The sequence below is a fragment of the Colias philodice genome, chromosome 21, assembly GCF_061535455.1.
Source record: "Colias philodice isolate Cphi_HAF_F1 chromosome 21, ilColPhil1 Martin Lab GWU primary, whole genome shotgun sequence".
Classification (NCBI taxonomy): domain Eukaryota; kingdom Metazoa; phylum Arthropoda; class Insecta; order Lepidoptera; family Pieridae; genus Colias; species Colias philodice.
Genome location: NC_143106.1, coordinates 2,573,105 through 2,599,791, shown reverse-complemented (window position 1 = coordinate 2,599,791; position 26,687 = coordinate 2,573,105). Strand labels below are relative to the sequence as shown.

Below are 26,687 nucleotides of genomic sequence, written 5' to 3'. Positions count from 1 at the left end.
TTGAAAAAAAAGAGATAAATCCAGTGCAACCGATAAAGCATCAGAATGCTAGCAAAAGATTTATTAGGTTTATCAATATAAATCTATATATTATACATAATATAATAAATCTGTAGAAGACGCGAAGATTGACATCCGCGCGGACGGAGTCGCGGGCGGAAGCTAGTCAGAAATAAATATCTTTTGTTTCCATTTGCGTATTTTTCTATTTAATAATTTTTTAACACAAACATTACATTTTTTTTATTATATACAAAATTTGTTTATCCGTTTTATTAGTTAAACTGAACAACTTTCACTAAGAAACTTAGGTCGAAAAAAATGTATAGAGTTATGCATTTTGTATGGAAAGCTTATTTTTTTTTTATATTTCGTCCAAATTTCTTTGTAAAAGTTGATCAGTTATATAAACATGAAGTTGAAGATATCAATAGAAAGTATTCGCAAATTTTGTGTACTGATAAAAAAAAATCACCCGGTGTAATTTTCACGAAAATTGTTTCAAATTGTCATTTTTGGTACTTATTACGAATATTAAATTATGCATACGAATGATTTAATTTTTAAAAATTAAGTGGAGCAACTTTCCCTTAGTACATTTGTATTATTTACATATAGGATGACAGGATGCATTTGTTTGCACTACTAGACCAAGCCCTTAAGAGCTTAAATATTTTTTTGTATGTGACAAAAGCTTTTTTAAACCAATTAATTCAATTCTCAACACAGAAACCGAACTATAGTGTATCTAGGTACCAAATTGAATATTATCATAGCTCTAATAACGACATTGGAGAACATTATTTCCTTGAATTTTTAGCAGAGGTTAATGGGTGCTTAAGAGTGTAATATACTATCTTGGGCTGCAATGGTGCCTTTTAAATGTCTAAAAAACACCCGAATACAAATTGTTAGATAAATAAGGATACGCGATTTTCTTCTAAAATATGTAAAAACTTGACTGTTAAAGAATGTGTGGTTACTTCCGTTTGCAATAATGTTCGTAGATTTATATTATAACTTGCAATAAAATATTTTTTTATATATTTGTCTTTTATTTGTTTACCTGGTTTGAAAATAAAACAACATTTTAAATGAAACGTGTTTATTTAATATAAATGATACATGAAGAATGATTTCAATAAACGCAAATAAGCGATACTGTGAATAATCAAAATAAATGAACACAACCCAAAACCTTGTTAGTGAAGCGCCGAAAAGAAACAACTAATAACTACTTAATGTTATTGAATATTAATATACAAAAGTTATACAAAGTACATAATCGTGTTTTACTAATGATTAACAATGTTGGTCGAACTTGAAATATCAATATACAAAATGTATACAAACAACTAAGCTATATAGTGCTTATAATATATGAACGATTATCGTAAGTCTGATTTCATAGTATAGACAGGAGATTATAATATTTTATTTTGTATTCGTTAAACTTTTTTTATCAGAAAAACATTGGGTGTACTATGGCGATAAGAATTTTTTTTTAAATATTGTCATTTTGTATTAAGTAAATTGAATAAAGCATGATACTGTCTATAAAGATACTTCTTAGTCAGTTCATATGGATCGATAACGTACATGCTACTCATTTAAATCTGTATCTTACGGCCGGTTTCTGAATCGAGTAAATGACGTAAAGTCGTAAATTAAACTTCTTTAGGCGCGTTGAGAGTAAAATTTCAAGGTCGCATCATTGCAAGACCCTCATGTCATGGAGTAACGCAACGATTTTGGAATCTTTGAATCTTGCCAAAAAAGTTTCACTTCTGACACGTGTGCCCGGCACACACGGTCTTTTTTTTTATGTGACAAGCTTTCTCAAACTTTAAATCAATAATTTTCAATACAGAAACCGGCCTATAGTGTATCTAAGTGCTTTAAATTTAATATCATAATAGCTCTTAAAAATGCCCTGTTATGAGTAGCCTGCCTTATTTATTAAAAATTCTATTCTCTATGATCATTAACATTGCTTATCCATTATATTTAGCCAATTTGCTAAACCTTCACTTGCTATTAAAATTACCTATGAAATGTGTTAAAAAGTAGTAAGTCACAAATGGTTAGTGTGTAAATGGGGTTGCTGTATAAAAGCATAATGTATAGAATTATTAATAATAATTGTTAATGCATGTAATAACTAATAATCCTTATTCTCCTCACTTTTCACATTTCGTGTTTTTTTAATAAAGGCTATTATAGTTAAAAATGTATTTTAGTACTATAAATATTATGGTATTATTGGCTTTTGTAGTGTTTTATCAAGATATTAGGGTTCTTAGGTATAGGTAAAAAGTAAAAACATGGTATGCCATGTTTTTATTTCGTGACAGAATAATAATTTATAATCATAGACAATTATGTAAATTGGATGTTATTCTTATAAATGCAATCGAATGTTTCGAATTTACCCCAATACAGCATATTTCGATTTCAATAGTGATTAGTATCGATAAATCATTTTTCAAGTGCTTATAGATGGATGAACTGATCTTTTATCGTATATGTTACCTATCTACAAATACAATTAATGTATTACATTTATAAAACACTAATTGTCACATGGAGAGTGTATGTCAAAAAATAAAAATCAGAAACATAAAAATGCTAATTCTAAATAGAAATAAAATAAAAAACAAAGGTAAAATAAGCATACATTTTAATCCCTTGAATGTATAATGAATACATTACAATATAATGATGGCTACAGGATGATGTCGTACAATACTTAAGTATGAAAAATAGTATTAGACTCAGACAGTAGCTCAAGACACAGTTTTAAAAATTGCGTAAAACATTTGAGAAAAATAGGGTCATAGATGTAAAAAGCATACTGTCACAGTCTTAACAAAATCAGTTTGATAAAATTATAAATGAATGAAAAATGGCATCACTTCAATGGTATAACAAACTCACTCGTCTCTTGAAATAAAACTGTAAATTTAACCTGATTTATAATGAGAATTTTCACAAAGAAACCATGGGGTATCCATATTAATATACCATATTAAAGATATCATATTCAGTTGTAAACGAATTTGTAAGAGTACAACCACTGAAGTGAGTTCCATTGCTTTCAGATTATAATAAGGCAAGTGGGATAGAGAAAGTCGAATTTAATGTCAAAAGATTTTTGTCCATTACTTCAACAAATTATTCAATCGCTATGCGGACCTGCCCAAATAACATTCTTTTTCCTTATGAAAATTCTTGATTTATCTATCTTTCTGTTGTTTATCCTATAAAGTATGATAAAAAAGAATTGGTTGTTTGTAAAGTAGGTTTACGATCGAGATGTTTACGTGATAACGTCTTATTGGTGGCAGCGCTCGAGATGAGACGGGAGATCGGTCCGTCTCTCTCTCGTTATACCTGCGATCGCGCTCGTGAGGTTTTGGTGTGACACAAGTTTCTGAACATGTCACCCGACTAAAACGCTTGTAAAAACGTTATCACGTTAAAATGTTGTTATATCGACTTTTCCTACCCCACAGCAAACGCTATCATATGCACACTTATATTGTATAACTGTATAATGTATAATATTAGATATAAACGGTAGTATGTTGCGCTCGGATCCGTCCACTTTAGCGCTTTGTGACGTGTTGCCATTTGTCGTCGTCGCCGCGTGCTGGAAACAGAAAAAAAAATGTTTTAATATGTAACAATTGCATTTTATTTAGAATTTATATGAAGAAAATTCTTTTAGAGTAAAATAACTACATAATACATATAAAGATAATATGAAATTAATTCAATTTCACAGTGTCCAATATAAATCAAATATTATATTATAAGGTTAACAAAAGTGATATTTGAAACTACAAAATGTCAGCTAATTGGTCGGCGCAAAAATTCATTCGGCCATTGACCACAGCCACTGGTGGCCAGCGACCGCCACTAGGACAGTGACAAACAACAAAATCTAAAGCCCAATCCACACGCTTGACAAACAATGGCAAACAGCCAACAGCCATCAGCAAACACGGACGTGTGGATGGGTGTTTGTCGTTGTTTGCCTGTTTGTGTTTGTGTTGGGCAGTGTTCGGCATCGGTGTCGGTTTATTTGCCAGATCAAAGGATGCATGTTTGCCGATTCGGAATGTTATGAACGTTCGCCAAGCATGTGGTGTTATGCTACATCCACACGAACGTTCGCCAAGCATGTGGATGGCTGTTTGTGTTGGGTGATTGTGGTTGGTGTTTGTGACAAACAGCCCGCGTCCACACGCTGAACGATTCACGACGAAAAAGGAATTAAAAAACGATTTTTAGCTTTATTATTAACAAATAATGCTAGTAATAGTAGTTATACTCACGTTTGTCATCCCTACGGGGCGGTGCCGGGCGACGGTCGCGGTCGTCACGCCGGGGACCGTCACGGTCATCACGGCGAGGGCCATCGCTGTAAACACGTATCGTTAAGGTTATATTATGTGCAAAGAATAATAAATCCAAAATACAATATTCATATTAACAATATTGAACGCATTCAAAAAAGATTTTTGTGGCATCTTGCGTATAGTTGCAACGTAGCCAAAAAAATTCGTAGTTACTCAGAACGTCTTGATTATTTTAAAATACGAACACTTTATCAGAGGAGGAAGGTTTTGGATCAGGTCTTTTTACATAAATTGGTGAATGGTTCAATCGATTGTGTGTCATTGGTATCTCAGCTTAATTTTAAAGTTCCAGTCAGATTGCCTAGACATTCTAATAATATGCCGTTCCATACAAAATTCCACAAAAGTAATCTAGGCCATTATTCAGGCATTTCTCGCCTTACCAAAGAATATAATAATATAGTTTCTGGCAATAACAAGACTATTGACATTTTCTCAAACACTGTACATACATTTAATAACTGCGTTAAAAACAACCGACTTCAAACTTGCACTTGCAACATTTACAAATACAGACAAAAATGCTCATAAAATAAAAACTACTGGGCCTATCCGAATAAAATTTTTATGGGACCAATTCGACACCATCCCGCATCGAACAAAAAAAGAATCACGTAAATCGGTCCAGAAACCACGGAGTAATCGGTGTACATACATAAAAAAAAAAAAAAAAAAACATACCGGCCGAATTGATAACCTTTTTTTGAGGGTAGGAGCAAAAAGTAGAAACACGTTTTTTTTGAAAGCTCTTGTATTTAAATTCGTTTTATATACATAATTACACTTGTTTTCTTACCTCTATGTGTTAAATTTGTGCCTTTGCCCACTAGTTCACTTTCCTTACATAAATTTTCAACATTTCAACACTACTGTAATAACATCATTTTTGAATCTCATCACAATGGAATCCGTCAAACACTCAATGGCAGAAATGGCAGCATTGTTTAATGATAAAATGGCTGAATTTCAACGAGAGCTGCAGAATGTCAACAGCACTAACAATCCTCAACCTGCATCTGCCAGCCCCACTTCAAGATTAGCGGCGGAGTTCAATAGCTTTCGCTCATTTGTCATATCTTCTCTTCATACTTTACAATCCCAAATTGAGTTCCTCTCTAACCAATACATTAAATGGGAGATGAGAAGTCGGAGAAAAATGTTGCTGATCCATGGAGTGCCAGAAGCAGTAAAGAAAAACCCTTCCAGTCTTGTAACCAAAGTTGTAACAGATCACTTAAAAGTCCCGCATTTTCAACAAGAAGCTATATCCCGGTGCCACCGTTTAGGAGCTGTGAAGTCAGATAAGCCCAGACCGATCATCATAAAGTTTAAAGATGTTTCTGTGCGGGACACCATATGGTTCTCAAAAACTTCTCTGAAGGGTAGTGGTTATACATTATCCGAATTTCTGATCAAAGAAAGACATGATGTCTTTATTTCGGCAAGATCTCGCTTTGGTGTATCCAATTGCTGGACCAGAGACGGTCATATTATTGTGCAAACCACAGATGGAACAAGACACAAGGTCACAATGATGGCTGAACTTGATGGCATCCCATCTGCTGCTGGGGGTTCTTCTGGCTCGGCTTCTACTTCCACTAACTCAAAACAGATGCCTAATTCAAGACCCAAGAGGTTCGGTAGAGTTAAGTAGGTAGCATTCTGTACTCTTTTATTGCTTTTTGACTTCACTTGTTAGACTCAAAATTGGTAGTTGTTTTATCACTGTATTATAATATTTAATATCTCATTTCAAAATATTTCTATGTTTCGGTATTTACTACTTTAACTTCTTGATTCTTTAAATAGTGTGTACGTCTCTTTTCTTCAAGTAACTTTTAGCTGTATTTTAGCTGTATATGTTATTAAATTTTAAGGTAATTTTAAATTAAAATTTCACATCAAGTAATTATTATTGTAGGTACCTTTGTTTTTGTAATTTGTTGTGACATTTGACAATGACAATTCGTGTCATTCTTATATTCTTTTAGTTGTCACGGATACTAGCGCTTTGGACATTTGAATTGTAATTTACACAAGTAGTGTGTTAATTTCGGTATATAATAACTGGTGGTAAAGGTCATGTTAGATTATTGGATTTTAAACTTAGACTTATTATTATATTTAATATATATTTTTTTTATTACTATATATTTATTTATTTATTTATTTATAACACTTTATTGCACAAACAAAGTTAGGACAAAAATAACATTAAAATACAAAAGGAAGGCATAGTTTGTACAAGAGGCGGCCTTATTGCTAAGCAGCAATCTCTACCAGGCAACCTGATGGGAAAGGAAATGTATGATGTTAATGGGATAGTGCAAAAAGAAGAGAAAAAAAAAAATAATGATAATAATTATACCTAATAAATAAATAAAATTATTTAAGTATCAAATATACCTACTATATATACATAAATTATACTACAAATAAATAAAATACACATATACATAGTTACATATGATATATAAATACATATTATATAAATAGAATACATATTATATAAATAGAATACATAAACATACATATACTATAGCACAAAGACAATAAATTTATAAAAAACAATATTTGATGACGTCAGCAAGCAAAACATAAAGTAAGGAAAAAAAGGATGATAATAAAAAAAACTATAGCAAGGAAAAGTAGTGATCTTTTAGCAATACTTTAAAAGAGCTGAGCGTTTGAGCACGTCTAATACTTTCTGGTAAAGTATTCCATAGTTGAATAGCCCGGACTGTGAAAGAATTGTTAAAAAATTTAGAATGATGGAAAGGGGTGCTGAGCAATAACAAGTTGGAAGAACGAAGAGAGAGAGTATGACTAGAGCTTAAATAATCGAAGTTATCCTTTAAGTAAGAAGGAGTCTTAGGGCTAAACAGAATACAGTATAGAAGATGCAGCAGATGGGTATCCCGGCGATAACGGATAGGAAGCCACTTAAGCCTTTTCCTGTATTCAGAGACATGGTCAAATTTACGGAGTCCGAATATGAATCTGATACAGAAATTTTGGAGCTTCTCAAGGGTGTCAAGTTGATATTGACGAATATCAGGATAGCAGGAGTCAGAAAAGTCAAGGAGAGGAAGGAGAAGGGATTGAGCTAAGGTAATTTTGGATGTGACTGGAAGAAAGTTGCGCAAGCGCCGTAAAGAAAAGGCAGAAGAAAAAACCCTTTTTTGTACCTGCTTTATTTGTTCATCCCAGGAAAAAGTTTGATCCAGAGTTAGACCAAGATTTTTTACCTGAGTACTATAAGGGATGAGAACACCATCAACGACAACGTTCGGTAAATTGGTCCAGTCAATTTTTGAGACTAATTGCCTACTTCCGAATATGATAACCTTGGTTTTAATTGGATTAACTGTTAAACCATGACTTTTGCTCCATCTGACTATTGCTGCGAGGTCAGCGTTAACTTGGAAAATCGCTTCAGGTAGTTCAAGAAGTGACGCGTGTTTATATAGTTGGAAATCGTCCGCATACATGTGGTAAGATGACACAATGTCCTTGGAAATGGAGTTTATAAAAATGGAAAAAAGGAGGGGAGACAATACGCCACCTTGAGGAACGCCAGCAGAAACATTGCACCATGTTGAAGAAACTTCCTCAATTAGTACACGCTGCCGACGTCCCTCTAAGTAGCTTTGTAACCAGTCAGTAGCCGAGGAGGATAAGTTAAGAGAGCGCAGCACTGCCAGCAGTACGTCATGATCGACGCTATTGAACGCGTTACTGAAATCAATCAGCGTGAGTATGGTGAGCTTTTTGTTGTCGAAACCTCGTCGGATGTCGTCAGTAATTTTAATTAAGGCAGTGGTCGTGCTGTGTCCTGGTCGAAATCCAGACTGGAAAGGATTTAGGAGTTGGTGATGATTTAGGAAAATGCTCAGTTGTTCTTGAACCAACCGCTCGAGAACCTTGGATAGGAAAGGGAGGATAGCTATGGGGCGGAAATCAGACGGAGTCGAAGGATTCGGGTTTTTAGGGAGAGGGAGAATATGGGCATTTTTCCAATCACTAGGAAACTTTCCTGTAGAAATGGAGGAATTTAGGATATGGGTAATGACAGGATTAATGATGGTAAGGATTGGAATGATCATGCTTCGACCAATACAGTCACTACCAACAGCCTTCGAGGTGATTGACAACACGCTCTTCTTAACACTGCACTCGGAGAACTGACGGAATACGAAAGAAGGAGAGCTGGGAAGAGGTAAGGTGTTAAGACAGTTTAGGGTACTAGATTTTAAGGTGGGAAGGAAATCAGAAGAGGGATTAGAAAAGTGAGAAATAAGGTCATTGACATGGACTGTACTAGGAACAGGATTAAGGGGAGATTTGCCAAGTCCAAGGGATCTGAAGAATTTCCACATTTTCGACGGGTCACCGTTATCAATAGATTTGGCAAAGTACTGGCGTTGTGCATCCCTACATAGCGTATTGCAGCGATTTCGAATCAAAATAAATTTTTCCCGATTGGACTCCGAATTTGACAATTTTAATTTAGACTTTGCCCGCGCCTTCTTTCGTAACAGTTTTTTAAGGTCATCTGTCATCCACGGGGCTGGTAAGTGTTTTAACTTAACAGGGCGGAGTGGGGCATGTGCATCGTAAAGTTGGATAATCAACGAATTAAATAAAGACACTTTCTCATCGATAGTATCGGCAGAGAAAACAACCGACCAGTCAATGTTACTTGCGTCTTCACAAAGTAGTTCAGTATTCATTTTAGCAAAATTACGATGCATGGCAACTTTTGGTTTTAACTTAGGGGGCTTTATCTTATACGAAAGGAAAATAAGGTCATGTAAGGAAAACATATCAGCCGAACACTGTCCGTGCTCGGTGACATGCTCAGGAGAGGAAACAATGACCAGGTCAAGGAGGGAAGGAATACAGTTAGGAGCGGTATGGGTAGCTTGTGAAGGAAGGACTTTTAGATTATAAGAATCTACAATAGATAGTAGCCTTTTACTGCGTTGATCACCCTTGAGTAAGCAAGTGTTAAAGTCTCCTAACAAGATGATATGCTTATAAAGTGGCGAGAAGGATTCAAGGATGTGATCAAAGGACGGGAAATAGTTAACTGTAAGGCTAGGGGAATAAAAAACACCAAGAAGGATTTTAGTATTCGAGGAAGTAATCTCAATAAGAAGATGTTCGGCAGCATCACCAGGCGGGGGCTGAGGAGATAGGCTTATAATGGAGTAAGGAATTTGTGAGCGCAAGTATATAGCCACCCCTCCCCCCGTTCGGCCGATCCGATCATTTCTTATCAGATTAAATCCTGGAATACTATAAGAAGAGGAAGGAAGACAGGGCTTTAACCAGGACTCGGATACTAAAATAGCATGAACAGAGTTGGAGTCGAAAGTAGCAAGGAGATCAGGATAGTGTGCCGGGATACTCTGCGCATTAATATGTACTATATTTAAGTTGTTTTTAAAATTAGAAAAGAGAGAAGAAATGCAAGGAGAAGGAGAACAGGTTAAACTATGGAAACTGTCGTCATCTGAGAAATCATTGTTAGAATTATTTAGTGTAATGAAACTTTCATTGTCTGTGCTACAATTTAAAGTCATAATATAAAATATATAATATAATAAATGTACTACGAATATATATTTAATTAGCTACTAATAAAAAATTAAAAATATGTAACGCTCAAACATTACCTTAACCACCAGTTACATTAAAAAAAAGAAAATTAAAATTACAACAAAAGAACACAAAATTAAAACGATTACTAACTGTGAAATTTCAAATATGCTAGTATCCACACAAATGACACTAATAGATTATATAAAAAAAAAAAAAATGCACAAATTTGACATTTGACAATTGACAGTTTGTCAAAGACCAAAGTATGATCGTATAAATAATCGGGTATCAAGCAATACATTAATACAATAAAAGGGTAGTATTAATTACTATAATCAACTAAAGATAAAGTGAAGAGATAAAATATAAAACTACAATCAACTTTAAAATAAGAACTTACAACACTTAAAAATAAAAAGCAGCATAGTAATTGAAAGAAGTTAGAAGAGATACACAGTGATAACTCATATGACAGGAAACTAAATTACTAAATCATATATGGGCAAAACATACAATTGAAATAAACATGCATTGAATGCTTACTTAACTTTGCCGAGCCTCTTCGGTCTAACATTTGACAACGGCTTTGAGTTATTGACTTGTTGTGGCAAATTAGTGGAAGTTGAAGCTGAGCACCCGGCAGTTGAAGGAATGGATTCAAGTTCAGCCATCGTTGTGACCTTATGTCTTGAGCCGTCAGAAGCTTGAACAATGATATAACCATCCTTGGTCCAACAATTGGCTATACCGAAGCGGGTTCTTGCAGAAATGAAAACATCATGTCTTTCCTTCATAAGAAATTCTGACAGTGTGTATCCAGTACCCTTCAGAGCAGTCTTAGAAAACCAGATGGTATCTCTTAAAGAAACATCTTTAAATTTAATTATAATGGGCCTGGGCTTATCTGACTTTGCTGAACCCAAACGATGGCACCGGGAAATAGATTCCTTTTGAAATTGAGAAACTTTTATGTGATCCGTCACCACTTTAGACACCAACTCTGCAGAATTTTCTTTTGAAGCTTCTGGTAATCCATGCAATAATAACATTTTCCTCCGACTTCTCATCTCCCATCTAATAAACTGATTTGAGAGGAACTCAATCTGCGATTGCAAAGTATGCAGAGAAGATACAACAAAAGAGCGGAAGGTGTTGAACTCTGCTGCTAATTTTGAAGTGGGGCTGGTAGAAGCAGGTTGGGAATTATTGGTGTTATTAACATTGTGCAGGTCCCGCTGAAATTCAGCCATTTTTGCATTGAACAAGGCTGCCATGTCAGTCATTGATTGTTTGACAGATTCCATTGTGTGGTTTCAAAGTGAAGTAATAGTTTTAGTGTGTGAATGTTGGATATTTATATATGGAGATTTAACTGGTAGGTAAAGGCACAAAATTAACACATATAGGTAAAGTAATACTATGAGTTTGTATATAAAATCAAATTTTAAATATAACAGCTTACGAAAAAACGTGTGTCTCTTTTTTGCTCCTACCCTCGAAAAGCCCTACCCTATATATACATACATATATTTTAAGAATATTATTTTTGATATTAATTATTTATTATTTTCGTCATGGCTTTAAATGATAGCACGGAAAGCGAAGCGTTTTTTTCACTCTCTTCAAATGGTTCAGAAAGCGACAGTTTTAATAGTTTGACTTCCTCTTCTTCTCCTTGCATTTCCTCTCTATTCTCCAATCAACCTAATAACTTTAATGTAATTCATATAAATGCCCAGAGTATTCCGGCACACTACCCTGACCTCCTTGCTACCTTTGACTCCCATCCTGTACATGCCATATTAATTTCAGAGTCCTGGCTCAAACCCTGTCTTCCTTCCTCTTCTTATAGTCTTCCAGGATTTCAGTTAATAAGGAACGATCGCATGGGTCGGACCGGAGGAGGGGTTGCAATTTACTTACGTTCTCACATTCCTTACACTATTGTCAGCTCCTCCCCTCAGCCGCCACCTAACGATGCTGCTGAACATCTCCTTGTCGAAATAACTTCTTCCAACACTAAAATCCTTTTAGGCGTCTTCTACTCCCCTAACCTCTCTGTTAACTATTTCCATTCCTTCGACCAGATCCTTGAATCCTTTTCTCCTCTTTATAATCATATTATATTTATGGGAGATTTTAACACCTGCTTACTCAAGGGTGATCATCGTAGTAATAAGCTTATAAATTTAGTTGATTCCTATAATCTTAAAATCCTCCCTTTACAGGCTACCCATTCCTCTCCCAACTGTACCCCATCCCTCCTTGATCTCATTATTGTTTCCTCCCCAACGCATGTCGCTGAGCACGGACAGCGTTCAGCTGACATGTTTTCCTTTCATGACCTTATTTTCCTTTCTTACAAATTAAAACTTCCTAAATCGAAACCTAAGATTATTTTGCAACGTAATTTCGGTAAAATTAATTCTGAGCGCTTGTGCGAAGACGCAATAAACATGGACTGGTCGGTTGTTTCGTCTGCTGAAACCATCAATGATAAAGTGTCACTTTTTAATTCATTAATTCTTCAACTTTATGATTCGCATGCTCCTATGCGTCCAGTTAAGTTGAAGCACCTGCCTGCCCCTTGGATGACCGACAACCTTAAATCACTTTTACGGAAGAAGGCGCGTGCAAAGACTAAATTAAAGTTGTCTAATTCGGATATAAATCGTGAAAAATTTAATCGAATTCGAAACCGCTGCAATACTTTGTGTATAGGTATATTAAGAAGAGCTGGAACGTCAACACATTTACACATTGCACATGTTAGGCCGGGAGATACTGACACAAAATTTCGGGTCATTTGTAACAGGATGGCGGTCTAGAGGGGTCTTAGTACGCAATGACAAAAAGAAAAATGATGGTCAGAACGCTGGTACCGGCGGACTAGTCGCGTGGGCGTTAGTCACACTCGTCGGATAAATAGCGAAAGTCCAACGATTTGTAACACAAAAATTTTAGAATTTAACGATAGCCCTTAAAAAAGATGTAGGCGGTAGTGTCATGCCATACAGTTACGATGTGACTTACAGTCCGCCATACCGACGTGAATGCGTTGATTTTAAAAAAAACAATTCAACCATTTGTACCGGGCTCACTTTTGCACAGGTAACCATCGTCGTGCAGCCATTTACTAAAATCGCCATGCCATACTTTTCGGACGATTCCAAATGGTCGCCATACCGCGGAAAATCTGCAAATTTTTGAATTTTTTTTTCTCGCCAAACGATTTGTACCACCCTACATTTTTTTTTTCAACAACTCCTGAATGATTATAAATAGAAGTGTGATAATGCCATACCTGTGGGAGGTGGCGAATGTGTATAAGATTTTTTTCTTATTGTAAGATTTTATTCGTAGTTTGAACGATTTGTAGCAGTATGGCACTAATTTTTCCCTCTATTAAAAGTATGGCAAATATAATAATGGTCACGTTGCATCATATACTTTCCAAAAATGCCGTACTGGTACAAATCGCCAATTCTTTTCATTTTTTTTTTACGTCTTGGCTTAAGTCTTACAATCATCCGCCCCATGTTTGCAATCTGCGATATTTTTTTCTAGGTAGAATTGTATACAAACAAACAGAATATAATGATGGGATCATTATATTCTGTTTGTTTGTATACTGTAAAAAAATATTTTACGTATTGTACAGTCGTATTTTTGAAACGTGACGAAAAATTAATTTTCAAGTATAGCAGCACTTTTTCCCCCTACTAGAAGTATGGCAAATATAATAATGGTCAAATTTTATCAAATACTCTCCATAAATCCAAATGCAATACTGGTACAAATTGTTTGGCGAAAAAAATTTTTTTTTTGCATATTTTCGGCGGTATGGTGGCCATTTGGAATCGTCCGAAAAGTATGGCATGGCGATTTTCGTAAATGTCTGCACGATGATGATTACCTGTGCAAAAGTTAGCCTGGTACAAATGTTTGAATTGTTTTTTTTTAATCAACGCATCGCGTCGGTATGGGGGGCTGTAAGTTACACCGGAAAAGTATGGCATGACACTACCGCCTACATCTTTTTTATGGGCTATCGGTGAATTCTAAAATTTTTGTGTTACAAATCGTTTGACTTTCGCTATTCATCCGACGAGTTCGACTAACGCCCACGCGACTAGTCCGCCGGCACCAGCGTTCTGAGTTCTGACCATCATTTTTCTTTTAGTCATTGCGTAATAAGACCTCTGTAGAACCGCCATTCTGTTACAAATGACCCGAAATTTTGTGTCAGTATCTCCCGGCCTATGTATGTGTCATATTTTGCAATTGTTTATAAATACAGGGTGATGTAATTGGTGTAGTACGAATATCTAAAAATCTATGAAGAATTTTGTGATACAGTAAATGGAAGAATTATAGACTATTTTACAGTATTTAATAAAATCATTTAATTTTTTGTTCATTTTCATTAGAAATGTCAATTTTTCTCACCAAGGTGGAAATTTGGATGATAAGGATCTTGTTAGAAAAATATAAATTTTGACTAAAATCGGCATTTTTTTTTTCAAAAATCAAATTACTAATTAATAATCAGAGTTATCACATTATTAAAAAAAATAAGCCAAACTATACACAATTTTTACCTACTTGATGCAATCCTCAAAGATCATGGACATAGTGTATTGCGCCTTCCACCATACCATCCAGAACTCAACCCAATAGAGTTACTATGGGGCATAATTAAAGGGAAAGTAGCATCACAAAATGTGAACTTTAACTTGAAAACTGTGGAAGAATTATTTAGAAAGGAAGCAAATGCTATTAGTCTGGATATGTTTAGTGACGTTTGGAGAAAGACGCGAGAACATGAGGAAAAATATATTCAATTAGAACCAAAAGTAGATAATTACACTGACTCATTTATAATAACATTAAGAAATTCCGACAACGAAACATCAAGTTCTTCGAGCGATGAAAGTTACAGTGAAGTAGAAGATTACGATTATGATTAAATAGATTCTTCTTCTTCTCTATAGATACTGCTTTCTGAATTGGTGGTAAATGTTAAAACTGTTAAACTGTTATGACGATTCAAAAGTGCTTCTAGAAGAAGTCTAATTGTATAAATGTTTGAGTTTGAGTTTAAAACCAATAATGCGAAAATTATACAATAAACATGTAACACATAAATAATTAACTTCATCAATTGATTTACTTTTAAATTATAATTTTACAGGTAAATTATGAGAGCTTTCATAAGTAATTATATTTGCATATATATATATATACAACGCACTCATTTTACAATTCAAGTCTAAAATGAAACTAGAGTCGCATTTATTTTTGAACATACTGTAAGTGAAATTGCATAAGTGTGAGTACTGTGAACATGCCAGCTTTCCCTAATTGACCGATAGGGATGCTCAACGACTTTATATATCTAAGTCGGTTGACAATGGTGATCCTTCTAAAACTTGGAAATTCCTAAGATCCCTTGGAATTGGCAGATCCCAACAAAATCCTTGTCTTAATTCAACCCAGGCCAATGTCCTCAATTCCCATTTTTCCAATCCTCCCTCAGATTTCCATCCTACCCTTAAATCTTATACACTATCCTACCTAAATAACCTACCCCATTCCAGCTTTCCTCCTTTTGTATTCAATCGTTTTACCGAGTGTAGTGTTAAGAAAAGCATATTGTCAATCACTTCAAAGGCCGTCGGTAGTGACTGCATTGGTCGGAACATGATCATTCCTATCCTCCCTATAATCAATCCTACTATCACACATATCCTAAATTTTTCCATTACATCTGGCATATTTCCTGATGATTGGAAAAGTGCTCACATTATACCTCTCCCAAAAATTCCTAACCCTTCCACTACATCTGATTACCGACCCATTGCCATCCTTCCATTTCTCTCTAAGGTTCTCGAACGACTGGTTCAAGAGCAATTGAGTATTTTCCTTAACTCCAATAATCTCCTTAATCCTTTCCAATCTGGTTTCCGTCCCGGTCACAGTACGACCACTGCACTTATCAAAATCACTGACGACATCCGGCGAGGTTTTGACAATAAGCAGCTCACAATTCTAACGTTGCTGGACTTTAGTAACGCTTTCAATACGGTCGATCACGACATATTGCTGGCTTTGCTGCGGTCCCTTAATTTATCTGCATCGGCTATCGATTGGGTACATAGCTACTTAAGGGGACGTCGGCAACGTATACAGATTGAGGAGATTTCCTCATCTTGGTGCAATGTTACTGCTGGCGTTCCTCAAGGTGGCGTTCTCTCTCCCCTCCTTTTCTCCATTTTTATTAACACCATTTCCAAAAATATTGAGTCACCCTACCATATGTATGCAGACGATTTCCAATTATATAAACACGCATCACTACTCGAACTACCTGAAGCGATTTTTCAAGTAAACGCTGATCTTGCGACAATCGTCTCATGGAGTAAACATTACGGTTTAACAGTTAACCCAATTAAAACCAAAGCTATTATTTTCGGAAGCAGGCAGCTCGTATCAAAAATCGACTGGGCCGATTTACCAAGTATCGTTGTTGATGGTGTGTCTATCCCTTATAGCACACAAGTAAAAAATCTTGGTTTGACACTTGACCAAACTTTTTCGTGGGATGAGCAAATAAAACAAGTCCGTAAAAGGGTTTTCTCATCGGCGTTCTCGCTACGGCGCTTACGAAACTTTTTACCGATCGCTACGAAAATTACGTTAGCTCATTCTTTACTCCTTCCTCTCCTTGATTTTGCCGATTCATCCTATCCAGATCTCCACGAATACCAACTAGACACCCTTGAGAAGCTTCAAAATTTTTGTATACGATTTATTTATGGATTACGTAAATTTGATCATATTTCTGAGTTTAGAACAAAATTAAACTGGCTCCCCGTTCGCTTCCGCCGGAATACTCACATTCTTCATCTCCTGTATTGTATTTTATTTCACCCTAAAACACCGCCCTACTTAAAAAACAACTTTAACTATCTTAGCTCTACTCACACTCTCACTCTTCGTTCTTCCAACCTTTTATTATTATGTACTCCTGTCCATCGGTCAAACTTTTATGACAATTCGTTTACTGTTCGTGCCATTCAGCTCTGGAACGCCTTGCCGGAAAGTATCCGACGTGCACAAACGCTCTGTTCTTTTAAGTCCCTGTTGAAAGCTCATTATCTAGCCATGCAATAGTTGCATTAATTTATGTATAATTATAATTTTTGTATATATTGTTATATATATATTATTGTAGTTTGTGTAGTGTATAATACAAGTATATTTATATAACTATGTGGTATCTATGTACAGTATATGTAGTTTATGTAGTATGTAGGCATTTTTTAATATATCCTTTCTTTTATTTCTTTTTGCGCTATCCTTATTCTTCTTACATTTCCTTTCCTACCAGGTTGCCTGGCAGAGATTGCTGTGTAGCAATAAGGCCGCCTATTGTGCAAAATTTTTGTACCTCATTAATTTGTATCTACCACATTTCCTATATTGTTTTGTACAATGAAGTGTTATAAATAAATAAATAAATAAAAAATAACCTCCTCTTTTTTTTTGAAGTCGGTTAAAAAGGAATTGCTCTCGATTGAACCTTTACCAAAACCCAGTTGATCAAATGTAGTTTTATTTTAACATTAATTGATTATTTTGCCGTCAAAATTGGATTTATGTATTATGTATATGGCCTCCCCCACATTGGGCGTAGGCCGAGCGTATGCGTTTCCTGAGCGTGCTGCCGGCGTCGGCGCGGCGCGGACGTCGCGTCAGCGCGCCGTCTGTGGGGCGCGGGCTACGCGTTGTCCAACGCCGCGCGGGCGCTGCGTGAACGCCGCGCAGACGCCGCGCTTACGTCGCGTTCCATGGGCGTTCGGCCGCCCGTGCCCCCCGCACACATTCCCCTCCCGCGCCCGCTAGCATCTCAGTCAGTCACAAGGCAATGAGTGCGAGGGGCACGGCGCGGGCGGCCGAGTGCTTTAGACGCGACGTCGCGTCGGCGCGGCGCTTGCGCAGCGCTTGCATAGCGTTCGATGGCGCGACGCCCGCGCCCCACAGACGGCGCGCTGACGCGACGTCCGCGCCGCGCCGACGCCGGCAGCACGCTCGGGAAACGCGTACGCTCGGCCTACGCCCAATGTGGGGGAGGCCTTAGTATACTTTTTACCTAATCTGCAGCTAGCTGCAGACTGTGTGTCTTTGATTTAATGTTATATTAATTGTTAGTGATGGTTGCCTATAATTGTGACAGCACTATGTCTACGATTGTTATTACTTTAATGCTTTTATCTATGTATCAGTGTATGTCATGTTGGTGATCCTTAATGAAATAAATAAATAAATAAATAAATCAAAGTTTTATGATGATGAAATTTCTGTTTCATGTTTGATAAAAAGTAAATATAGGTAAAATATAGGATAGGATATAAATCTTGAAGACATTTAGAAATTATAGGTCTTTTATAAAAATATGTAATGGACCAGTCACATATTATTAACTATTTACATATAAACAATATCTTCAACATTTTAGCTGTAAAGCTTAAAAAGCTGACAACGGCGAACCAAAATAGACAACAAGACTTACCGATCATCCCGCCTGGGCCCGTCACGGTCATCGCGGCGCGGCGGGAAGCGGTCACGGGCGCCGCCGTCACGGTCGCGGAATCCATCACGGTCACGGGCGCCGTCACGGTCACGGCCGCCGTCACGCGGCGCGTCACGGTAGCGGTCGTCGCGGCCCGAGTCGCGCGCAGAGTCCTTCGAGCGCCACATCGCTGTACGCTCCTGAATATAACAATAATATAATGAGTTATGTTTCAACACTATTAATTGAAAAACCTATTATTTCTAGCCAAGGAAGTTTTTTAGCTAGAGTTCATACAAATTAGTTAGATTGTAAGCCTACATAAAAGAGCAATGATTGCTTACGTAGGTTTGCTGTAAGGACTCTTATGACAAATTGTTTGAAATTAAAAATAAAATATCCCATAACTGATTTATTCAGGCACATACAATGTTATTATAATTGAATGAAACTCTTTAAAATATGTATATGAACATGAACATAATATTATATTGTTGATTGTCTTTACGTACGAATCATACCTTTACTTACATTGCATCAATAATTTTTATAATTGTTTGTACAAAAAAAATAACTTATGAGTAAATAAGAAACGTGTTACTCACAGCAGAGGACGGCGGCGGTTCGGCGGGTCCCCTCCGCCAGCTGCTGCCGTCGCCCGCGGGCGGCCCGCTCGACCGACCCGTGTAACGCGGTCTGCAAACATTGATAAATTAAATATATATGCAATATATATTAGGAGAAAATTAATTTTAGTCAAATAACACCGAATCATCATACATCAGATTCATTACCTAATGCACAAAGAAACTACTGCTAAGTTGTATAAGCCCATATCCATTTAAAAGTAACATCTGTTTTGGAATAATTTAAAATATTTTCTATAAACATCATCCATCATTGGTTAAATTGAAATGCTTATAGAATATATATGGTTCCCATGGCGAAAAGATGCATGATCATTTGTTATTTGGGTGCCTATTGCAAAATAAATAAAAAAGTGAAGTCCTATGTCCCAAAGTGGGGTAAGGGGCAGATGCATCTGTTTCACTGATCGATTTTTTTAAGGCTGCAGTCTAGCAAAATTGCGTTTTAACAAGTTATTTGACAATTTTTTCCCGGCTAATGAAATGATAAACTGAATTTTTTTTCTTGTTTATCAATTAGTGTTATATACGCAATGCGCGTGAATTTTTTCACATTTATAAAGTTACTTTATGTTACCTTAATCAGGCCTTCAAGATAAGTCTCTTTCCCCCAAAGACATTTCGAGCTAAGTTTGTGCACTCACTACGTTGCAACCGATTACAATTTACACAATCTGATCAGCGCATTATTATCCTTATATAGTCGTTATTAAAAACTGCTGAATACAATTGCCGAAAAACTTATGATTTTCTTAATTAGAACGTTATAAATTCATTAAATTTCCCATTTTTTGCCTTACAAAATCTATTGATAAATACTGCTAAAAGTTATTTTTTCCATTAATTTATTCGAGTTGGTTGAAGACCAATGAGTATTAATCCTTTAAAAAACATTTTTTTTGAATTTTGATAATTCTTTAAATATTAAAAAAATATTTAAAATAATTAGGAAAAATCCTAGCGAATTTCTTTAGTCGCGCTCCTTGGGCCGGAGCATACTGACGTGTGCTCCACGCTCGATTTTCCTTCATACCGAAGTGAAAGTTGCTCTACTTCATTAAAGGTGATGGTCCAAAAAAAACCCAGAGTCGATTTAGACAAATTGGATATGGGTTTGATCTGGGTTTTTCTGGGGTCCAAAAATGTATGGACCAAAAACCCAGAGTCGATTTAGACAAATTGGGTATCAATGGCTTTATTATATTGCACAATTTACCCCACCGAAAAATTAATGCCCATATCCATGGGGTATGAGAGTTATAGGCTAAATAACAAGTTACTCATGATTTTTCCATATATACTTTGTTAGCCTATAACTCTCATACCCCATGGATATGGGCATTCATTTTTCGGTGGGGTAAATTGTGCAATATAATAAAGCCATTGATACCCAATTTGTCTAAATCGACTCTGGGTTTTTGGTCCATACATTTTTGGACCATCTCCTTTAATATTTTTGTTAATTGATTATTTTTATCTTAGTTTTGTGCAAATATTCGTATTTTTAAACATTTGATTTCGATATGGAAAATAAACGAAAAAAATACGCGTGTAACTACATACTAGAAAAAAAATTATCTTCGAACATAAAGTTAATGAAACCAAATAGATTGCAAAGGTGATTGGCAACAATTTCTTTATTTTACGGGGTGTCAGTAAAGGGATGTATATTTCTTTAAAACTAAAGTAAGCTCATAAATTTTCTTATAATATAATTTTTTTGAAGTACCAAAAATGTTTATTTTTCGTTTGAGAAATACGAAATATAATATAAACTTGTATTGAGAACTTGAACTTCCCAAGTTCATCCGGGGAAATCCCCATACGGGGAAAATGATTTGTTTACTCCAAAATTATATGCCGAGGTGTTTTAATTTTTTCTTCTAGTCATTTTCAACGTAGCGGCATGTTGTTTGATTATTAATTTTGTAACTTAAATACAGGATGTTTGTTTTATATTCTGATCTTACAGACGCGCTGACAAATTTAGTCCGCCATTTCTAGTTTAGTCCACCAACTCTAAGTACCAATATTAAAACGAATGGATTATCATCACATCATCAAAACTCAGATGTAATGGAAGATCACAATAACATAGAAAATTCAGTGGGTGTTGAGAACTAAACAAACACAAGTAACAGAGACGCGAAGAATAAAAAAAGAGGACGAAAACGATAATTCGTTGATGCTTTCCCTTTTCGACGTATTGTTAGGGTACATCACCAATCTGCAAAAAACAAAACTGATGATTCCCAATTGCTGATTAAAAATGAAAAACAAATAATCGACAACAGTGGTGAAAATTTGCTGATCACAATGAAACATCCTTCAGTGGTAGCAGATTTACTCATTTCAAATGTATCGGTGAACAGCGTAAAGGAGAGGAGGACAGGAAAACATTATGAATGTGGATGGTGGATTGTATACAGGGTGTAATCGATAAGTATGTGCAGGCGATTATGACGTTATTATTGCAGGTATCAAAAAACTTAAAACTGATATCGAAATTACTTTACCTAATGAGCAAAATGACAATAATAACTTTTTAAAAGTATAACGAGAAATATCTAAAAAATTTACTTTATACACTCCCATATCAAAAAGGGAAAATGGGACTAGTAGAAGTTAAATGTCTAATTCCGGCAAATGACATGAATGCGGAAGATGCGGTTAAAAAAAAATTTAATATTTGAAATACAATGCAAAAAATAACACTTTTGTCATAGATAAGAATCATGACTATTTTTTCTAAATTCAGGGACAACTAAACGTTGCAGAAGCAGAAGTCTGCTTATTTGCTGTTTGGACTGGAGTGAATAATTCGTTAAAAATAGAATATATAAAAAAGTATGTAACGTTTAGGCAAAATAAAATGATGGACCATTATCAAGATTTTACATAAATTGCCTACTGTCAGAATTGATTGATTCGAGACTTCAGCATTCGATGCCCATCAAGGACCCATCCTATATCATTCAAGCGATTGAAAAAAAAGAGATAAATCCAGTGCAACCGATAAAGCATCAGAATGCTAGCAAAAGATTTATTAGGTTTATCAATATAAATCTATATATTACACATAATATAATAAATCTGTAGAAGACGCGAAGACTGACATCCGCGCGGACGGAGTCGCGGGCGGAAGCTAGTCAGAAATAAATATCTTTTGTTTTCATTTAACACAAACATTACATTTTTTTTATTATATACAAAATTTGTTTATCCGTTTTATTAGTTAAACTGAACAACTTTCACTAAGAAACTTAGGTCGAAAAAAATGTATAGAGTTATGCATTTTGTATGGAAATTTTATTTTTTTATTATATTTCGTCCAAATTTCTTTGTAAAAGTTGATCAGTTATATAAACATGAAGTTGAAAATATCAATAGAAAGTATTCGCAAATTTTGTGTAATTACTGATAAAAAAAAATCACCCGGTGTAATTTTCACGAAAATTGTTTCAAATTGTCATTTTTGGTACTTATTATGAATATTAAATTATGCATACGAATGATTTAATTTTTAAAAATTAAGTGGAGCAGCTTTCCCTTAGTACATTTGTATTATTTACATATAGGATGATAGGATGCATTTGTTTGCACTACTAGACCAAGCCCTTAAGGACAAATAGGTGATCAGCCTTCCGTATCCTGCCACACTGAGACATTTATTTTTTTCTTCGTCTCCACCGGGAATCGAACCCAGGACCGGTGTTACGCTCACGCGTCAACCACTGTACCAAAGAGGCGGTCAATAAATAAAATAAATAAAAATTTCTACAAATCAAACTAGTTTAAAAACCATCTTACCTTTCAGGCTCCGAAAGCGGAGCCTTGTTAGCGGACCTCCAGCCGCCTTCATCCTTGGGCCTATCGTCCCTGGGTCTTTCGTCCCTTGGCCTATCCTCTCGTGGTCTTTCGTCCCTTGGTCTTTCTTCGCGTGGTCTTTCCTCCCTTGGTCTTTCGTCTCTTGGTCTATCTTCTCTGGGTCTTTCTGCTGGAGGACGAGCTTCGCGGGCTCTGTCATCGCGTCGGCTAGAAAACAAATATTATAAATCTGATGTGTTCAATTGTATTTTCAATGTTGATGTGTTCTTGGAATTAACACGGTATGTTATTTTGATCAATAAAAATAAAATAGACTTAAAAAATTGAACTACATAAACACAACTTGAAACAATATTTTTCTATAAGGTAATATGTGTATGTTTGTTTATAATTTTATAATATTACCATCAAGTAATTTAAAAGTAAATGTGTTTAAACTCGTTTATAAACGCATACCTATCATCTCTCGGTGGCCGGTCATCACCAGGCTGTCTCTCGGCGGGTCGCTCAGCCCTTTCGCCTGGAGCTCCGGCCGCACGAGCTAAAAAAAAATTTTATTAGTTTTTATCTTTTTTTTATCCTCTTCAATCCTTGGTTAAAACTTATTCATCGAATAACGTATTAAACTACCATTTCAAAAATATATTTTTAATGTCCGTATTTGACAGTTTACAGGTGACATTTTAAAATGTTTGTGTAATACTTTATTGGACGAATAAATTTTATCCAAGGATTGAAAAAGCGGCCCTTAATGTCCTACTAGTCATTATATTGATTTCGGTATTGCACTATCTGCCAATATGTTCTATCTTCAAAGTTTTCCTGTGCTACATACATTTTACCTAGGTTTTCTGAAACACTTCACAACTATAATGTTCTTCGCATGTTTTGACGTGACAACGTCTTATAATTCGATAGCCGGCTGCACGCACGAAAAAACATGACTCATGCGGCGTTACCTCGCTCTGAGGCGTTCCAGGTAAGGCTTGAAGTGCAAGCGAGAGCGCGGAACGAGGGACAAAGAAGCACAATCGGCCGTTGTCACGTTCAACTATCGTCAGTAAACCGACTTTACAGACAACCAAGTTTTTATTAAAAGTGTCACGAGTGGTGTACTCACACGGGCGCCAGGGCTCCTTCTTCTCCTCCGCCTTGCCGGCCGGGCGCCGCCACAGCGACTGCGCGGCCGCCTTCTGCTCCTCCAGCTTGCGCGTGATCTCCTCTTCCTTGGCGCGGGCCTTGGCCTGAACACGCGCCAACATCTCCGCGTGCTCCCTGTGACATAATATAATTTTTTCTTTTTAATGGTTGGTACATCAAGTGTTTCGAACAGACATATTACTATCGATTTTTATAAACCTGTCATAAATATAATGTATAACAAAAGTTAAGTAATTTATTTAACACAGTACACATAACATAAAATGAAATAAATAATGTTCCTCAAGAAAAACAATACACATATCGTTTTTATCCACTATTATGATGGCCTGGATGGTCACCTTTTGACGCGTTCGTTCGGCGCAGCGTGGGTTGTGGATAAAAGGAAAGATTAGCAGTGAGGAATCTGTATGGCACAGCTCTAGAATAATGAACGTGAAAGGAGGTTTATAGTCTTAGTTGATAGAAGGAGGTGAGTACCTCTCCTCCTTCTCCTTCTTCTCGCGCAGCGCGGCGAGCTCCTCCTGGCGGCGCCGCTCGCGCTCCTCCCGCTCGCGCCGCTCCTCCTCCTCCTTTAGACGACGGGCCTCCTCCAGAGCTGCTTCCTCCAAACGCTTCTTTTCTGCTAGCCACTGTGGAAACGAAAAATCATATAGTACATGATTAAAATAGTTTCATGTTTATAAATTAAATGCGAGCTGCATTAAAGTTAAAGAGCCAATAACCAAAAAAGGAGAATAATAACTTTGCGTTAAAGTTTAAAGAAATTTCTGCTTGCTTGTTGCCATCGACTGGTGGCAACTTTACTAGCTGGCAGCTGCTCGTTCCGGCTCCGCCAGGACTGACACAGGATAAAAACGAAACAAATATTAAAACCATACAGGTTTTCTACATCCAAATAATGTAGCTTTCTAGTTTTCTGTTTCTTGGAAAATATTTTTTTTTATTATTTATTTATTTTTTATTATAGTGTACACACCTCTTGTCGGCGCGCCTCCACCCTAGCTTTACGCCGCTTCTCGAGCCGCACTTCACGCTGAGCAGCCAACTGCGCCTGGAAGTCAGCCAGGCGGCTTGTATACGCAGCTCCACGTTCCGAACGCAAGCGCGCCATGAACTCGTCGCGGTGTGAATGCATGCGGACGAGGCGAGCTTGGGTCGCCACGTCGCGGGTGCGCGCCTCTGTGGAATAAAAAAAGTTAAATTTGAAATTGGAACATAAATTTGATTGGAACATAAATTGCAGAGGATGAAAAGATGCAATGGGCGGGAAAGAAAATTGAAATTGGAATCATTTCGCAATGTCTATGTGTCTATGCACGCGACTCGGATGTTTTTTTTTATGTATAGAGAACGCAGTGTGCATGTGCGTGGATGAATATAAAACTTTTCGAAATTGGAAATAATGTTCATGATTAGGCACCCAAATGCAATAGCTGTTGATCTTTATTACGATTATTTAGTTTTATACCTTCAGAACATAATATTATGTTGTAAAATATATGCAAAACATATTTTTATCTAATTTTCATACAAAATTTAATGGATTCTATATTTATATAAGCATTTTCTCAACCATATCTTACCGATAAGTTGTTGTATGCGTTCCTTCTCCTGTTGCTCCCAGAATGCCTTGTCCTGGACTTGTTTCTCTTCCAGGCTCTTCTGCAGCAGAGGGATTTCTTCCAGACGTTTAGCGCGCTCAAAGTAATCCACCTAAACACAAAAATAATAATTGTAATAAGAAAAAGAATAATCATCATTGTAGTTTCAACGATCCATGCTTATTTAGCATATTGAAATAGTTTTCGCTATGTAAAATACGAACTGCAAGTTTAAAAAGTCAATAAACGAGAATGTCCTTTAATATACAATATAATACATATATCTTAATATATATATAAATCTCGTGTCACAATGTTTGTCCTCAATGGACTCCTAAACCACTTAACCGATTATAATATAATTTGCACACCATGTGCAGTTTGATCCAACTTGAGAGATAGTTTAAACATGTAGATACCACGGGCGAAGCCGGGGCGGACCGCTAGTTATTACGTATATTTACATTATAACTGTATTTAATCTGATTATTGATATTTATGGAAAAAGCTGAGCTACATTTTCTTTGATTTTTTTCATGGTTATTTTACACCCATTTTCTAATAATGATTATTTCCGCAAGAATACATGTTTAGTGCCTTTCTTTTTATTAGTTTTTCATATAACATACCTTCTTCTCCTGCGACTTGAGTCTTGCCTGCAGTTCGCGACGCTCCTTCATCAATTCCTCAGCCTCGCGCTGAGCGATCGCTTCAGCGTCCATCTTCTTTAGATCCTGTTAAATTTGACATAATTTTGGTTTAAATTAATCTTGATTACTGTGAAATTAGATATTGATGCAATATTTGTCTCTATATATGAATAACAATTTTCTATTCATCA

At 36.1% G+C, this 26,687-nt stretch overlaps 3 protein-coding genes across 3 annotated transcripts in view; 1 reads left to right on the top strand and 2 right to left on the bottom strand.

The window, feature by feature from the left end:
- Positions 1–2,663: 2,663 nt before the first annotated feature.
- The window catches only part of eIF3a (eukaryotic translation initiation factor 3 subunit a), a 36,335-nt gene continuing 12,311 nt past the window's right edge, over positions 2,664–26,687 (bottom strand). Inside the window, exons 13-23 of the mRNA XM_089708585.1 lie at positions 26,476–26,580; positions 25,829–25,958; positions 25,222–25,424; positions 24,723–24,874; positions 24,202–24,356; positions 23,538–23,622; positions 23,064–23,288; positions 19,212–19,302; positions 18,607–18,806; positions 4,341–4,426; positions 2,664–3,652 (exon numbers count right to left, since the gene is read on the bottom strand). Coding sequence (XP_089564711.1) covers positions 3,609–3,652; positions 4,341–4,426; positions 18,607–18,806; positions 19,212–19,302; positions 23,064–23,288; positions 23,538–23,622; positions 24,202–24,356; positions 24,723–24,874; positions 25,222–25,424; positions 25,829–25,958; positions 26,476–26,580 — 1,476 coding nt within the window. The 3' untranslated portion in view covers positions 2,664–3,608. The remainder of the gene's footprint in view (positions 3,653–4,340; positions 4,427–18,606; positions 18,807–19,211; positions 19,303–23,063; positions 23,289–23,537; positions 23,623–24,201; positions 24,357–24,722; positions 24,875–25,221; positions 25,425–25,828; positions 25,959–26,475; positions 26,581–26,687) is intronic.
- LOC149478722 (uncharacterized) lies at positions 5,126–6,078 on the top strand. The gene has a single exon (XM_089709057.1). It carries the CDS (start codon positions 5,326–5,328, stop codon positions 6,076–6,078), a length of 753 nt encoding a protein of 250 aa, XP_089565183.1. The 5' UTR covers positions 5,126–5,325.
- On the bottom strand, positions 10,504–11,516 carry LOC149478721 (uncharacterized). The gene has a single exon (XM_089708464.1). The coding sequence runs from the start codon at positions 11,333–11,335 to the stop codon at positions 10,571–10,573; it is 765 nt and encodes a 254-aa protein (XP_089564590.1). The 5' UTR covers positions 11,336–11,516; the 3' UTR covers positions 10,504–10,570.

Bases quoted from the DNA above. Each gene is read 5' to 3' on its own strand.
- LOC149478721 (XM_089708464.1), bottom strand. From the start codon at position 11,335: ATGGAATCTGTCAAACAATCAATGACTGACATGGCAGCCTTGTTCAAT.
- LOC149478722 (XM_089709057.1), top strand. From the start codon at position 5,326: ATGGAATCCGTCAAACACTCAATGGCAGAAATGGCAGCATTGTTTAAT.